We start from the raw sequence: 16,293 nt of genomic DNA, 5'->3' as shown, positions 1-16,293 counted from the left end.
TGTCGAGGATTAGCTGTTGAATTTCAAATCGCAATTGCCAGGGGAGATGAGCTGACGGACCACACGAAACGAGCTGAACGTGAGTAATGGCGACCAAGTCGTCGCTTCTCCGCTAAGAGGCGGCCCAACGTGCAGAGAACAGCGATCGACTCACGCAGGTCGCGAGATTGCCGAAGACCCCGATGATGCAACGTTTGTATCGGGCAAGGCCACAGAGCAGGAACGTCCTTATCAGCGAATATGTTGAGAGCTGGTACGATTAAAAAGCGGAACCAAAGAAAGGAACTGCTAGAAAAAGTATTCCTGAGCAATGATCAAGTTCTTTTCCAGTATTGTAGCTATTGACGAAGAATCTGTTCACAGTTCAAAGCTCTTGTATCTTTCGCTTTATTTCCCTACCAAACACATTTCTTTCGTGACAATTAAAGTGCACCACATCTTTGTAATCTAACATCAGAACTTAGTAGAGCATAATCAAGGGATTACAGTTCCGGCAGGATATCTGCCTAGACCGGGCCATGAATTCGCAGAACTTGAGAAATATAGCAGAAACGTATTACACTACCGTAAAAAGTATTCCAGAGCAATGATGATTTTGACGCGGTGCGGCAGCCATGGCGAAAATGTAGAGATCGGATAGTAGATTGCGGGACCCGGTTCAACTTCAACTGATTTATCGCCGTAAAAACTGTGTGAGAACCGTTTTAATCACTACGAAGTACGTTCGAACGCGCCTCTATGTACGCGTTCCGGTCCTCTCAGGAGCCTATTCATTTGTCTCACTTGAATAGGCCGGTGAGAGGAAATCACTGATCCCTGAACGGTCGCACTTGGATGCGGCCGTTGGCGCGTTGCAACTGAAATCATCGTGGAGAAAAGGCGCCTTCCACGCCGTTTTTTTTTACGACGATTAGGGAAAGATGAGCGGATCCACTCTGAGCTACATACATACACTCTGGGCAATCTACTACTAGAATTTTACGCGTTCGCAGGTTGTGACACACTGACTTCAATTACCAAAGTTTAAGATTGTGCAGGTGGATTCAGTTCATGGGTCAATAAATGTGGCAATATTTGGTGAATTGATCATGTGCAGAAGAATATATTGTTACATATCGTGTCGTCACGGATTATATGTTGAACTGAACAACCACTAAACGGGAACTAAAAGTGCTCGTTGTATCCTTCCAAGCGGACGCTCACTTGCACCATAATTTCTTTCAGTAATTGTCGGTATGGTCCGAATCGGTTGACCTTTATCGAATAGAGCAATTTTCAAATAATAAATATGTAGAGTTACGAGCCTATCTAAAGTTCCCTTTGTTAGCTTATAAATATGCTTATTAGTGTGATCATTGTAGCAGAGAATTCAATAGAATTTTGGCGGCAAAGATTACTTCCCAAGTAACATGAAGAATAAATTCGTTTATCAAAAATGTCTGCCTAGCGCTATCACCCGTAAGAAAACCCTTAGCCAAAGACTGTTTTTCTGATCCGTTCACTGCAGTCCACCAATACTGGGTATTGATCTCTCAAAATGTACTAGTCAGTAGTAGTTTATCGAGACGTAAAATGTTGTAACCAGTTGCCCTAAGAGACAATCTGCCTCAAAAACAAATTTTTATTATTGTTCCAAAAAAGGAATGTATACCCTTTGCCGTGGTTTTATGTTGTCCACACAGAAGCTTCTGTCCTCCAAGCAAAGACTGGAAGGCGTCATAGTCTTCATTTAAAAGACCCTTGTAGTCTACAATAGACAAATTGCCAACACCAACGTATATTCTCGTTGTTGTCTTGAAAAATTCAAGCTCTTATTACTTCAGGGAAATTGGAAACCGCCTGAATCCCACCTTTTTTCCCCATTGGGCACTCTACGATAGCTGTACAAATGGTAAAGCAACATCTGGGGACAACCTAAGTCCCGTAAAGGCATTTCATAAAATGTGTTGTTATTTGCGACGCTCTTAATATAGAACGCTAAAAAAAATATCATTTTAGCTGCACGTACTACGAACGAAATAAACTATTCGATTACGTACAGGGAAGTGTGATTGTCTGCCATTGATTTAGTACATCTTGTGATGGCTTCATCTTTCGGAGAAATTAAAGAATGAAAAGAAAAGAAAACAAATAAAAGTACACCCACAGACCAATCGACAATTTCTTGAATTTCTCATTATTTAGAGAGATCTTAGAGAAGGTCTGAACATTCCAGAACTTTGACCTTGACCTTTGTATGAAAGAATTCTACTGGTACTTAACTTCATTGAGAAGATTATCTTCTTGGGCTTTGTTGTGCTAAAACGGACCGCTCGCGATCGCTCCCACGGTCGGACAGGTCGGACATGCTCCAGTCGCCCCCGATTACGAGCGACGGTACGGATGCTGCGTCGTCTGCCTGGGCACCGAGGATAAGCCACTGCCACAGCCGTGGCCACTGTTGTGGGCTAGGTGCGGTCCGCCCGCTTATACAACAAAAGTTTCCAACAAAACAACAAACTGGATAAAATCGACAGTTTCTTTCGGGAGGTGTCTTTTAGGTAACGATATTCGCAATCACTGTTCTCGAAACCATTCAGTGAATTCAGTGATTTGGCATTAACGGGCTCTGGATTTTCACGATCAGCACTATTCACTACTTCTGCATGCAAAATATCATCCATTTCTAAATAATCCGAGAGGTAGATCTGGTGAAAAATATTTAAAAAATAGAGAAAATCGGTATTTGTAGGAGAGCACAATTCATGTTTCAGTCTCCTCGGACCGAATTTCGCAAGATAATATCCGCTACGACCAGAAAACAGCGTGCCGGAGAGTAAACATTTTTTTTTAATCTGTAAATCAATATTCCTCGGATTATTGATTTAACTGTTTTAAAAAATCAATATATCGATTTATTGAGATTTTTTTTGACTTTTTAGAGCTTCTCTATCGATCTTTTACATTATCTGGGAGAGAACTCCGCATCCTCTACGCTCATCCTGTAGCTGCAGCAGCAGTATCAGCTGAGCGAGCTTGTTCGAGCTACTGTAGCATTTCCGGCTTCCGACTGTTAAACATTGAGATGTTGCGCGGTCCAGTACTGAAATCGGCGCAACAACACGCTTTTTCCCGTATCCATCAGGGTACGGGAAAAGACGCGATGTGGCTTCTTTTACGGCAACACCAGTGTTGGTTGAATAATGTTACGGTTTCAGTCTTTATAATTCGCATCAAATTCGCTAATAGCGGGAGAACAGCAGTGCTGCGGGAGGTTTTTTGCAATACTAGAAGCATTTGTTTGCAGTTGCATGGAATGTTTACTGTACATCAGCGTCGAAATTATTAGTAAACTTTAAAACTTTTAAAAAGGAAATACTTTTCATGCATGTGGAATAAGGAAGACTCCCTTTCGCTTAACAGTGATATTAATATTGAAAAATCGCGCGCAGCGGCTCCTCTTAAGCCTAATTCTTCTCACGCCGGGGCTCGTTGTAAGCTTAGGTCGCTGCGCGTGCGATTTCGCACAAGATCACGCATAATTCAATCGAAATGGCTAGAAAATGATATGAAATAGCATTATCGTAGCACTCATTTCTTTGCAAGATTGTGCAAGTTCTTCCACACATGTGCAGGATCTTACATTTCTCTCTCGAGTTCGGGCGGGATGGCATGTTCTCAACGTGGAAAGGCCGTAAGCGAATTTTTTGCATTTCAGCGTGATGAAATTAGAAAAAGGGGGAATAGAGGAGCAGTGGAAAGAGGAAGGAGGATAGGGGAAGGAGAGTGACCATTGACTACTACATACCTTACACTGTGGCCACTGTACTGTGGCCACGATTCTATCATCGGTTTAATTGCCCTCTGCTACGAACCGACGTTTTCGGACTCGCACAGTTTTGCACGAAATCAAGTTTGTTGGATAGAAGATTGAATTCTGAATTAGGAAAGTGGAAGTGGTTTAGCTAGTTTTCGTGTCTTCATGAAATTCTCCGAACATTTTCGTTTCGCGGTGTTTTGCGGACTTAAGATATCGATCACTCAGCTCTTTAACTTAAAGGCATAGCCCCACGAATCTAAGGTGGTACGGATTTCAGGTGGAGTATTTGTATACGGGATCGTAGATTAAGGAGAGGAGGAAGATTCCTTCCATCTCTTCCTAATTACCGTTAAAAATGGCCCAGAAGATACGGCTTCGAGCGCTCCGGTGCGCTATTTTCTACGACGAGTTCGATTGGAGCGCGCCAGCCTTGTGCACGGGCCGCATCTTCCGGGCCGTTTTTACGGCAATTAGGGAAGAAATGGACGGAACCACACCCTTCTCCATAATCTACAATCCCGTATACGAATACTCCACCTGAAATCCATACCACCTCAGACTCGTGGGGTGATGCCTTTAAACCCGGCTATAGGAGGCTCCGCCCCTTGGACCAATGCTAACGCGCTGCGAAATTCAAAATGGTACACCGAGTAACTACTTCCTCTGTTGCTTCAGAGGAATAAACTCGCAGGAAGATAGAAAATGAGTGCCTTACGTGTTTCCACGTGCATCTACCTCAAAACAAATAAGGACAAGATCACAATAAACCTTAACCCAAAGAGAAAGGAATTATGATCTCCGAATATCAAGATTAGCAAGGGATGAAGCTGGAATTTCGGCTTTATCTTGCAGCTGAGAAAGATCGCTTCAAGTAACTGCATGGCTTATATCTTTTCTTCTTCCTGCGTCCAGTTTTCTTCTCGTTTTTCCATTTGCTCTTGCATTGATCTCCTTATTTATTACTATCATTTGTTTAATTTGAACTTTCATTCTCTCTCTCGTCTACTACATCCCTGTTTTACTTGATTTGTTTTATTTTGATTCTATTTGTTTTTTACAGGCAGACTTATCCCAACATAATTAAGTTCTGCCGTTTTCATTCGATTCTACCGAATTAAGTACCGACGCAGTACCTTGACAGCCGCTTTTAAACTCGCTACTGTTTTAGCTTTAGTAAGAGAAGAAGAAACGACGTGTTCCTCACGTTTCTGTCAGTTTTCCCCACTACGTAATAGCATCACCAGCGGCAAAGGGCCTCAATAGCTTATGTGATTCTAAGTTTTTTTTTTAGCAGAGGTTTGAGGTTGAGAACTGGTAAAATTCGGAAACACAAATCAATAGTCATACTTTCGCACAGACACAAAACTGAAATTAAACCAAACTTTAAGACTCGATGTTCAGTAAAGTATTCATTCAAAGAGAAAATCTTGAAAGCGAGTATGAAGACACCAAACACAAAGTCGACTGGAAATATTTACAAGTTGGAACTTCAAGTAATGTCTGAGAACGCTAAATATGCTTTGCTATGGACCATTCCGGCTTTCCTTGGTTCTTCTTTTTTCATTATTGGTCCCAATATTAGAGCAACATTATTCAGGATATGTTTTAGAAAAAGTACTTTCTCCAACTAGAAAAAGATACTGGAAAAGAGTATTTACTTTCATTTGGAAAACCTCCACTATTTTTTCTATGCGAATTGTGTTCCTTTAGCTTCCATGTTCTTTGTCACATATTAACGTGGTATAAGTGTCGATTATCATGCTTACGTGCTGGTAAGTAAAGACAGCATGAAAAAACGAGAGTAACGTTACGAAGAGTGAAAAACAAAAACAGAAACAGGAATGAATGTAAGGACAGTGAAATACACGAAAATGAAACAAACATGAATGAAGTAAACGAGTGGTACAAGTTACCAATCGTCTACTTCATTCATGTTTGTTTCGTTTGGGAACAAAGTAAATTTGTGATATGCTGCATGAATGAAAAAAAAGTTTTAACCATAAACCTTTCAGAGGAGACAAAAAGAATAAATTAGACATAAAATCAAGAATAGGCACAACTTTTAAAGGCAGAGAGACAGGACAAAATAATCATACCAAGCAAGACAAGGGAATAAGACAAAACAATAAGACAGTGAAACGGTAGAAGTGGAACGTAGAAACAGGACGAGTAAGACAAAGATGATCCAAAAGATGAAAGAAAGTGAAAACATAAATTAAACAAGGAAAGCAATGCAAGAGCAGATGGAAAAACGAGAAGAAAGCTGAACAGAGGAAGAAGAAAAGATATAAGCCATGCAGTTACTTGAAGCAATGTTTATCAGCTGCAAGACAAAGGTAGAAAAGCCTTAATTCCAACTTCTTCCCCTGCTCAGCTTGAAATTAAGAGATCATACTTCCTTTCTTCCTTGCAATAAGGTTTATTGTGATCTTGTCTTTATTTGTTTTGAGGTAGGAGTACGTGGAAAACCGTAAGGCACTCATTTTCTAACTTCCTCCGAGTTTATTCCTCTGAAGCAACAGAGGAAGTGGTTACTCGGTGTATCATTCTGAATTTCGCGGCGCGTTAGCATTGGTCACGGGGGTGTAGGTTTAGATACGAGTCGGTGCCGCTAGCTCTTCGACATCGACGCTAGCCTCCGCATCACAGTCGGAGCGCCGAAGGAAACCGAGAATTATTAGGTGATCCGCCCACATACGTACGTATAAGTAAGTAAACGAGAAAAGAAACGATTATAATCGTGGATCCGTACCGCCTTGTGGAGAGCTCATTGTCGAACAGTTCCTAATGAAGGATTCAAGAGTGGAGGGCGGGGGAAAAGCGACCACAGCTGCGGCCAGCTACGTGGCCTGCTAGGTCGCCGCCACAGATTGCGCATCACAGCAACCCTGTAGGTTCTGGCTTTCGTGTCTTATCTTATACTTTCGTCTTCGTCATGTATTATCAAGACTGAGGCGCGAGCATCTCATGTCGCCATCACTGACGACGTGCGCTGCGTTGCTTCGTTTCATTCTCACGCGTAGGTGATCCGCTATTCAGGCGCTCAGGAAAGAGCGGCGGTGGAGGAAGTGACTGTCTATCTTCAGAACTGAACGATACGATAAACACGGGCAGTTTGTCGGCATTTGCCACCGAGTTCGAGGAGCGAGAATTTATGAGGCGCAGGCAGGAGCAGCCGGATTAGGTGACCTTGTTGTTAAGCTAAGGCTCAGCTTAGCTTAAGGCTACTAAAACTTAACCCTAAGTTTAAGTTTCACCTTAGATTAAAGCCACGGTCAAAATTTGGCTCTTTTCAACGATATCCCTTGCTTAGGAGTTCCCCTTGCTTGAAATCAGAGAGGTTCCAAACAATGGTTGAAGGGCCGTATTCGCCAGAGTCCCGATACCGAGGGACGCTGTCGTTTCTGACTGTGTGCGTAACTAACTTATTCGCTCTGTGGAGTGTTTGAGTGCAGTCAGATTCTCATCAGGTCTATAATTGTGAACCTTTGAAGCAACATGTTTAGCAGCCTTCGGACAGCTGCTTCCGAAAAGAAGGAACCCTAACGAGCACCCTAACTTTATACTATGATTTGGATTCGATGTCTTCAGTCAACCCTAAGAATCTTCAGTACCTATGAGTGAGAGATAAGCCCTTCCACGTTGGTCTCGGCAATTGACGTTCTGTCTTAAGAAAATCCAGCAGTTATTTCGATCTCTTCTTTGGATTTCTTTTATGTACTTCTTCTAAACAACTTCCAAGCAGAACTGAAATGAAACTCCAAGAATAAAAACATTCACAAACTCTTTTGTAAATGTCCAGCTTTCTCATAAATTAACTATGAAGTTGAACAAGAGTTGGTAAAGAATGAGCAATAAAGACGTTTCCCAGGACATAATAAGAAACCTGTAATGCAGGTGGTTCGGTATACGGGATACTGAATTGACTTACTTGACTTAATCGGCGGGCTGATGTCATAGCCTGACGCGATTACCCGCTTCTTCGTCGAGGCGTACCGTCCTTGAACACAGCTCTGCCTAACCTTCTCGATCTTCTGCGAGAGCTTGCACAGAATCAATCCATTCGTCGTTATTCCATACTCTGCGAAACCTTACGTCTCGCTTGAACTGCCTATCCACGCCGAGTGTCCTCAGGTCCTCTTTCACCACCTCAGTCCAGAACTTCCGTTTTCCGGTGGCTTCTTCCAGCTCGAATCTGGCAAACTCCTCAGAACTCGTTGAACAAGGCGATTTGCCGGCCTCCCTAATATATGACCAAAGAAGGGAAGACGACTTACTCTAGGCACTTTCGATGATGATGTGCAAGATGTTAATATCTTCCACGTGTCATCCGCCGGTATACCACGTCAGTTTCTGCGTAAAGATCTTCATTGTGGCATACCCTTGGTCAAAAGTAGCCAAGTAGCGGTCTACGCAGCTTTCGTTCCGTGCAGTCAAGCCTCTCCATAACCTTTGATGGTGCTGCCCAAGTCTCTGATCCGTACATCACGATGGGGCGAATTGTGGATAGGTAGACTCGCAGCTTGACTTCTTTGGTGATGGGGGTCGACCACAGGCATTTCGTTAAGGAGTTAAATGCAGAAGTGGCCTTAGCGCATCTTTGCTGAACATCTCTCTCGTAGCTGCCGTTGTTCTTCAGCATACAGCCCAGGTAACAGAACTCATCGACGAGTTCTATCGGTTGTCCGTCCACCCTGATTCCCGTTCGAGGTGTCGAAGAGATCCACATTTACTTGCATTTATCAGGGCGTAGGCGTAGTCCGTAGGCTGCAGCCAGCTTCGATACAAGGTTGACAACATGTTGAAGTTTCGTACTGCTTTCCGCGAATATAACAACATCGTCGGCGTGCTCGAGGTCAGTCAAGGGGCACCCTGATGGTGCTAAGACAATGTCGGCAGGACACTGGTCAACTGTTTTTCGCATAATGTCGTCGATGGCGAAATTGAACAGGAAAGGTCCTGCCTCTGCCCCTTGTCTTACTCCAGTTACCACTTCAAACGGTGTTGCACATCCGGCTGGTGTTCGAACTGCAGCAGTTGTTCATGTCATCAAGCAAGCGAACGAACTTTCCTGGTACTCCATCGGCGCGAAGCGCGTTGAGAAGACGGCCTCGGTGAGGAGAGTCGAACGCGGCTTCAAAGTCCAGAAACGCTAGTTGCATCGGCTTCGAATACCGCTGCCAGATTTCGATCACTCTCCTGACGATGAACACCTGGTCAATCGTAGATCAGCCAGGACGAAAACCAGCTTGCTCGTCGCGCGTTGTTTCTTCGCGATGTCTAATGAGTCGGTCCAGGATAATGCGCTCCAGTACCTTGTACATAACACGCAGCGAAGAGATTCCTTGATAATTCCTAGGGTCCGTGACGGATAACTTCTTGAGGAGGGGACTTATGATTGCGTGTCTCCACGAGTCAGGTATCCTTTCGTCCATCCATATTGGATGATCTTTGTCATCTCACGAATCCTAGACGGAGGAAGATATTTTAGCATTTCTGCGCTAATCCCGTCGTCTCCACCAGATTTTCCATTCTTCATTTTCTGAATAGAGACCAGTACCTCCGACTCGGTCGGTGGCTCCTTGTTAACCGCATATGTCGGTCTATGAACGTGTTCGAGTTCAGGAGCTCACGGTGCTAGCCGGTTCAGCAAGGTCTTGAAGTGTTCCTTCCAAATTGGAAGGGTTGCTTCACCGACAGCTACCCCACTAGCAGTGTTGAGGACATGGGAACATCTTTTCATTTTGCCGCTATACTGTTTTAGTAGAGCGTAGGCTCTCCGCGGGTTCCTGTGCTCTAACGCCTTCTCAAGCTCCATCGCTCTTGACATCCACTCGTTATCGCAGTCTTGTTGCAGTTGACGACGCAGCTTCCTTCTAAGACGCTTTTCCTGGTTGAATAGTAATAGTAGTAATAGTATTTTAGTACAGTAGAATAATAGAATTCTAGTAAAGTAGAATAATAGAAATTAGATTACAGAGTAGAATATCAGGAAAAGTAGCTTAAAATATATAGCAATTCTTCCGTTTCGCCTCTACCCTTAGACGGAAGGAGTAATTATAGATTGGGAAGCAGAGAATAATTAAGAATGACACGTGTTATTCACTCCCGAGGCTCTTCAGTAAGGAAGAGTAGACAGAATGTGGAATTCATATAGAGCCTGTTATTTATAGCCAGCTAAGGCGCCAAAATAATCCGTATGACTAACTGTTAGGTCAAGGAGATCACGAGAACAGACTAGATACAAGCGTATTGGTAAAGGCCTTAAAACTACGTATTCTATATAGTTCAGGATACTTATAAATAATATGTTTGTTCTTAATAAAACATTTAAAAATAGCCTGAATAATAATGTTCTTGTCGTATTCTAAGGCACTCAGAAGTTTAAGCATGATCTGTAGTCTGTCTGTAAAATCTGAATAAAAACTACAGCTCCTAGATATTCGTAGAGTCTCAGTATATATAATAGCGGTTTTAAGAGTATTAGAAATAAAAGAATTGCCATGGCTGAATCTAGAGACAGTAAAGTTGAATAAGTCTGTCTTGTTGTATTGTTTAGTATATAAGTGTTCGTCAGAGCAGTAAATATGTAAGTCTAAAAAATAACATTCGTAATTTGTACTATTAGTTTTTTCCAACGTCAAAACATTATGGTAAGTTTGGTCTACAATATTTGCAAGGATTTTTTCATCGGCATTATGTATGATTAGTAGGTCATCCATATATCTAAATGGATAGAAAACAAGTTTGGGTTTATGAATAGTAGAGGCATAAATGTACTCATAGTATGAGAGCGTAAGATCAGCTAGAACTGGGCTGGTATTACTACCTTGTGGAACCCCTACGATTTGTTTAAATAATCTGTTTCCTACTTTACAGAAACTATTCTCTAGAATATATTCGAGTAAAGTTATAAGGTCATAAATGCAATAATTTCTATAGTTAGGTTTATCTATAGATATGTCGGAGTAGAATATTTTTCATTAGCGTTTATAAATTATAACAAACTTTTTTCGAACATTTTTAAAACATATTACCATATTACGAAGTCACCAGCAGTGCAGATCCACATACAGAATTGTATGAAAAGGCAAACTTCTTCCGCGGCAATAGAACCGGGAGCGTTTCCCTTGCAGCATCCTGGATGTAATTTGTGAAAGAATCCGCATCGCTAAGCTTCTTTCTGGTCCGTACTCGAACATGAATAGACACACGTTGGCGGAATTTTCTTCTGCATTCATCGTCTTTCAGACCTGCCATGCCGATTTTCGGTTGAAGAGGAACTCCTCGGTTTCTCTTGTTGAACCGTGTCTTGAAGCTGAGAACAACTGGACGGTGGTCAGAGTCGAACGCGACGTCCCAAACAGCTCTAGATTTTCGGATATCTGACTGAGGAATGTTCCTCGCCAGAACGTAGTCGAGCTGAAGTTTAAGAGTCCTCATCTTCCGCTTGCGCTGCTGTTCAGGCATTAAAAGGGTTGACCCCTGCCACGTGAGCTGATGGCGTCGATGATTCCTCTTAAACGTGGAAGCGATGATGAGGCCCGTCTGTTCGCACAAGTCGACCAGACGGTCACCGTTGTCCGACGTGCGCTCCGCTGGATAATACCATTTTCCTAGCACATCGGATTGCTGTTCGAGTCCCATCTTCGCGTTTGCGTCGATGCCCACAATGACCACCTGCTGGCTTTGTATTTTAGATATCAACGCATTGAGCTCATTGTAGAAAGCGTCCTTACTGTTGTCTTCAGCGGTGTAGGTGCACGAGCACTTACGATCCAGAGTTTACGTCCTCTGCGATCCCGCAGTCGTAGAAAGGCGCATCTAGACGACGTTGAGCCAAATTCCTCCACCAGGTTCTTGTAATCGTTCCTCACACCTACTTTGTTCTCATCAACATCGCCGCAGTATATGGTGTAGTTTTCGATGGTGACGACGGGCCGAGCTCTCATGCGTGTTTCTTGCAGTACAACAAACGGCACACAGAGATATTGCAGAAGCCTAGACACTGCGGTTTCACTAGAGTTCACTTGAAACTGTTCGACAGTTCAGCTTGACGAAACGAATGATTGTTGCTTCCTTCAGCTAGTTGACCTTTCAGGTTATGGGCTTTGGAGATGCGCTGGACGACAGCACCTTTTTGCAATGTATGGGAATCTTTCGCCATATAACAGTGCAGGTTCTATAGCTCGTACGTGCCCAATGGGTTTTTTGCAAGCGATCACTGGAAAAATTGCAATACATTCCCATTTAAAAGAGGCTAACACATTATCTAATTCTGCAAAATCATAAATCCTTAATTAAAAGTGAGATTTCGTGTGACAAGTTATTATTCATGTAAAGATGATTTGCTTTCATTTTGCCTCTTCAATCGAAAGATTCTCTGCTTTTTTATTACTTACTCCTTGTTTTTTTAAAATCTTTTTTAGTGGTCGGTGAAATGTTTTTTCTTTTAGAGACAATGCAGTCGAGACATAAGTCCAAAATAAGTGTGTTTCCCAATAAACATCGGAAGAAAATGAGTATATTTCTCAGACTGCATTCAGTTAAAAAACGACAACCTTCGGAAAAACAACGAAAACCCAAACCTTTTTCAACAAACAAATCATAGGCTAAAAATCCACATGTCCTTCGAGAAGATTCTGGGTCCAGACACTCGTGTTCTGCGACCTGTATGCAAATCTGCGCAGCGAAAATAATGCATTGAAATATTTTCGAAGGCTCTCTGTTTATATTTGCAAAATATCGAGAATGAAGCACAGATGAGACAATCAAAATCCGACTTCAATGATGCGTAACATTCGGGAGTTGACGAAGGTTCGCAATTTGAAAAGAAATGGGAGCCAGATTTCCGCGTGTTTCACCTGATCTGGATCAAAGCTGCATTGCATCAGGATAAAACTGGCTTAAAGGCGTCACCCCACAAATCTGAATGCTGCGGATTTCAGGTGGAGTATTCGTATACGGCATAGTAGATTATAGAGAAGGAGATGGGGAGTGATTCCGTCAATTCTTCCTAATTGCTGTAAAAAAAAACGACACGGAAGAGCGCTCCAATCGAACTCGTCATAGAAAGTAGCGCGCCCGAACGCCGTTCCGGCTTCCGGGCCGTTTTTTTTTACGGCAATTAGGAAGAAATGGACGGAATCACCCTTCTTTTCATAATCTACGATCCTGTATACGAATACTTCACCTGAAATCCGTCCCACCTCGGATTCACGGGGTGATGCCTTTACAGCGTAGTAAGCAAACATAAGCGAAAAACGGATTCACTAAAACCTTCAAAATTTCCGTGGCAGCAAATCCAGTTTTGAAGATTAAGCATACATTCACTTTCAATTCACATTACATCACTAACCATTATTGGAGCTGAGCCAACACAAGTTTTATGAGGTGGATTCAACATAGAACTGAAACAAACAACTATCAAATATTAGCGGCTGACGTTCAGTTTGCAGGTGTCAGGTGAGATGCGTTGAGACCAAGTGATAAATGGTGAACAGTTTGACGCTATTTCAAATAGAAGGCGGTCTTGTTTCTCTAGAACGATCAACATCTCGAAACAGTGTATCACAATATTCGAAAGATTTACGTCACAAAGTACACGACTGAAGACAATCACTAGAGGACCGTTCAAAGCTAGATCTTCTTTAGATGATAGCCTAAAAACAATGAAAGAGCGCTGATAGAAGCTTAGGGCACATCACGATGTTAATGTTCTAGTTTTTGCTGTAGTTGACAAAGACTTCCTATCTCATTCCAGAGCTCATGCCGTTCTTTTTATTTTTAAATGTTAGGATATTTCGCTGACAGAAATCAGTGCACATCATCCTTAGCTTGGAGATGTGGACTGAAGCATGACCAAGAGGAATGCAGCACCCAGCAAAAAGCTGCATGAAGCACGTAATTTTTCACACACAAAACATATGAGTGAAATTTTGCAAGAAAAACACTTCTGATTAGGTTGTCTGGACCGCAAGCCAAGATTGGAAAAAGATATTTATGTTCAATAGCCCGCAAAATGTGGCAGCAAATATTATATATATATATATATATATATATATCCTGTTGAAGCCTGTGCTCATCGAGAATCATGCTCATGATTCCCTCTTCAAAATCTCTCTTTGTGAACGACCAAAAAAATCATGTTCTGTCTTCTTTTGATATTCCGGAACATGTACAGAGCTGTACGAAAGTCTCTACGAAAAGCATGTGACGAAGGACTCACTTTAGAAGTGGTTACATGACATGACTATTTCTCGACATGAAAACGACATGAAGCTTGGTGCAATTGAACAAGTGGCATGGTGAATCTACCGAATGGAATCGAGGTGGGACCGCCGCAAACTGCAGCGATGAGTGGCGTTAGCAAGGGTCCCCCGTCGTTCCGAACCATTACGTTCCACCGCACCGTTTAGCAACTGCACAGACCTTCAGATTATTTTGACCCGGCTATAATATCTGGATGTTTTCACCAGTGTGATTGCAGACCGAAGATAGCCCAGGAGAGGAATTCCCTCCTCGCTGAATGCAGGATGGTAGTCAACTATTTTGTACAATTGCGTTCAACATGCTCGCTTGGATCTTCCGAACAACTTGAAAAGAAGATAAAAAAGGAAATTGAAGGCGAATCTAAGCAGTTTGCAGGATTCAGAAAACCCAAGTTCTGAATCTACTCATGAAGACTGTGCTTCACCTTCTCTGAACGCTCTGTGATCGCCCGACTTTTAGACATGTAGTGTTAGCTTCGCAGAACTCAAAGGATCACTCGAGGGGATTTTCTAAGCAAAGATGTCTCCAGCACGTAGATGCAAGGACCCAGGTCACAGGTTCATGGATAAAGGAGCCCGGCGTTGCTCAATCTTTACGGAGATGCGCCTCGCGTTTGACTGGATTTCAAAATTGTGATTAAGACATTTTTCGTTTGAATTTCATTTTGTGAACGCGTGTCTAGGCTGTACAACACCTACAAGGTCTGGCCGATGCATCCAAACAATTCCGGTACCAACATATTGGCCCCGAAGGGATAAAAGGCTTGGTTGGCAGAGAGGTTTCGAACCATCCGGTAAGAGGTCTCAGCCGAACCTCTTACCGGCTGCACCACACGCACCCATCGACGTAAAGTTTAGTTAAGGTTACAAATCTCACGATAAAAATGCGCAACTTCTCCCACAAATTCAAAAATTTGAAATATGGATAGCTTTCAGAACCACCTACCAGCATTCGTCTACGAAAACAGTCCACTTTCCTCAAATTTTCATGCGTCATCTTACAAAAAGAATTCCCGACATGTAGGTAATTCAACTGTGCATACAACTGCACACAGCCTTAGCGTCCCAATGAATTAATCTTGAATTCTTCAAGCATTTCACCCCTTCACTACTTTACTTTATTACTCATTACGTTACTTTAATTAAAAATGTTCCTTATCTTTTGTTGATGTATTCTTCATTACACTACACAGACTCCAAGTTAGGAGTATAATTGCATAGTAAGGTCAAAACGAAGCCAAATGAAGAACAGTGCAATTGCGTAGGGGTTCTGTGGAGGCGGTGCAGTGGAGCGGCGGTTAGGAGCGCACTCGAACGCTTGATGGCACCAACCCATCGCTGCACTTTGCGATAGCACCTCGGTTCCAACTACTGTTTTCACCGCACCGTTTCGAACGCGTACGCAAATGCACCGATACTTCATGTCGTTTTGACCCGACTATAACAATTTCTAAGTCAAGCACCACTGTTCAAGGGTTCACGTATGTATTTTCTTCTCAAATAAGAACTCAAGTTTAACCAGAGTACTAATAAGCCTTTCTTTAAAAAAAAAAAAGAATTCATACGTTAGCTGCTGCTCTTCAGCAAAACTCCTCTTTCAGAAAAAAAAAGCGAGAGGGGAAATAAAAGAACAATTCTTAGAATTCTTTAATGCACAACATATATAACTGAGAAAGCGGTGGAAAGGTTCAACATATTCATCTAGTTTGTAGGAGAAAGGGAAAGAGAAAATTTAAGATTTGTGAAGAAATGTCCACATTTACAAAGATTATCGCACCTACATCACGTATTCTAATTTAAAAGCAGATACACAATTTTACAACCATTATAAGTTGACGGAATGAACAAGCCTAAAGCAAAACAATAGAGCTGCTTATCAATAATAGTATTTAGAGTTTAATTTAGCTTGATACAGTCTAACTTCAAATCCCTCATTCTCGTGAAGTCGTTGCTTTCTACAAAAAAAAAAAACTACAACAAAGCTAGTTATGTTCTACAAGTTCCCGATTTCAGCAAGTCAACGAAATATCTTGCTACCGCCAACCTCAGAACCTCAACCAAAACTTTCTCTAAAAAGCGAGATTAAATTTAAATTTTAACCTCCTACCTGATTGAATTTCATGCTAATTTTTCATATTTGCAATAACAACTTGAGTTTTCCGAACAATGCATGATTATGGATGCGTAAGTTAGGAAACAACTGTAACAGTAACAGTGCTGCGG

At 42.2% G+C, this 16,293-nt stretch overlaps 1 protein-coding gene across 3 annotated transcripts; it reads right to left on the bottom strand.

The window, feature by feature from the left end:
• Nucleotides 1–7,816: 7,816 nt before the first annotated feature.
• Nucleotides 7,817–11,751, bottom strand: RB195_009720 (uncharacterized protein; the record flags this gene model as incomplete). 3 transcript variants are annotated; one of them, XM_064190399.1, is made up of 6 exons in its annotated part: nucleotides 7,817–8,042; nucleotides 8,533–8,827; nucleotides 9,263–9,402; nucleotides 9,556–9,689; nucleotides 10,853–11,482; nucleotides 11,539–11,751. In XM_064190399.1, the coding sequence occupies 6 exons, from the start codon at nucleotides 11,749–11,751 to the stop codon at nucleotides 7,817–7,819; spliced, it is 1,638 nt and encodes a 545-aa protein (XP_064047980.1). The 3 variants fall into 3 exon arrangements, with proteins under 3 accessions (XP_064047980.1, XP_064047982.1, XP_064047981.1); XM_064190398.1 differs by lacking the exons at nucleotides 7,817–8,042; nucleotides 9,556–9,689; nucleotides 10,853–11,482; nucleotides 11,539–11,751 and having other exon boundaries at nucleotides 8,529–8,827; nucleotides 9,263–9,338; XM_064190397.1 differs by lacking the exons at nucleotides 7,817–8,042; nucleotides 8,533–8,827; nucleotides 9,263–9,402; nucleotides 9,556–9,689; nucleotides 11,539–11,751 and having other exon boundaries at nucleotides 10,841–11,446.
• Nucleotides 11,752–16,293: the final 4,542 nt, after the last annotated feature.

This window comes from Necator americanus, chromosome III (genome assembly GCF_031761385.1).
Source record: "Necator americanus strain Aroian chromosome III, whole genome shotgun sequence".
NCBI lineage: Eukaryota > Metazoa > Nematoda > Chromadorea > Rhabditida > Ancylostomatidae > Necator > Necator americanus.
Note: the sequence above shows the minus strand (reverse complement) of the source record. Positions and strands in the feature narration are given on the sequence as shown.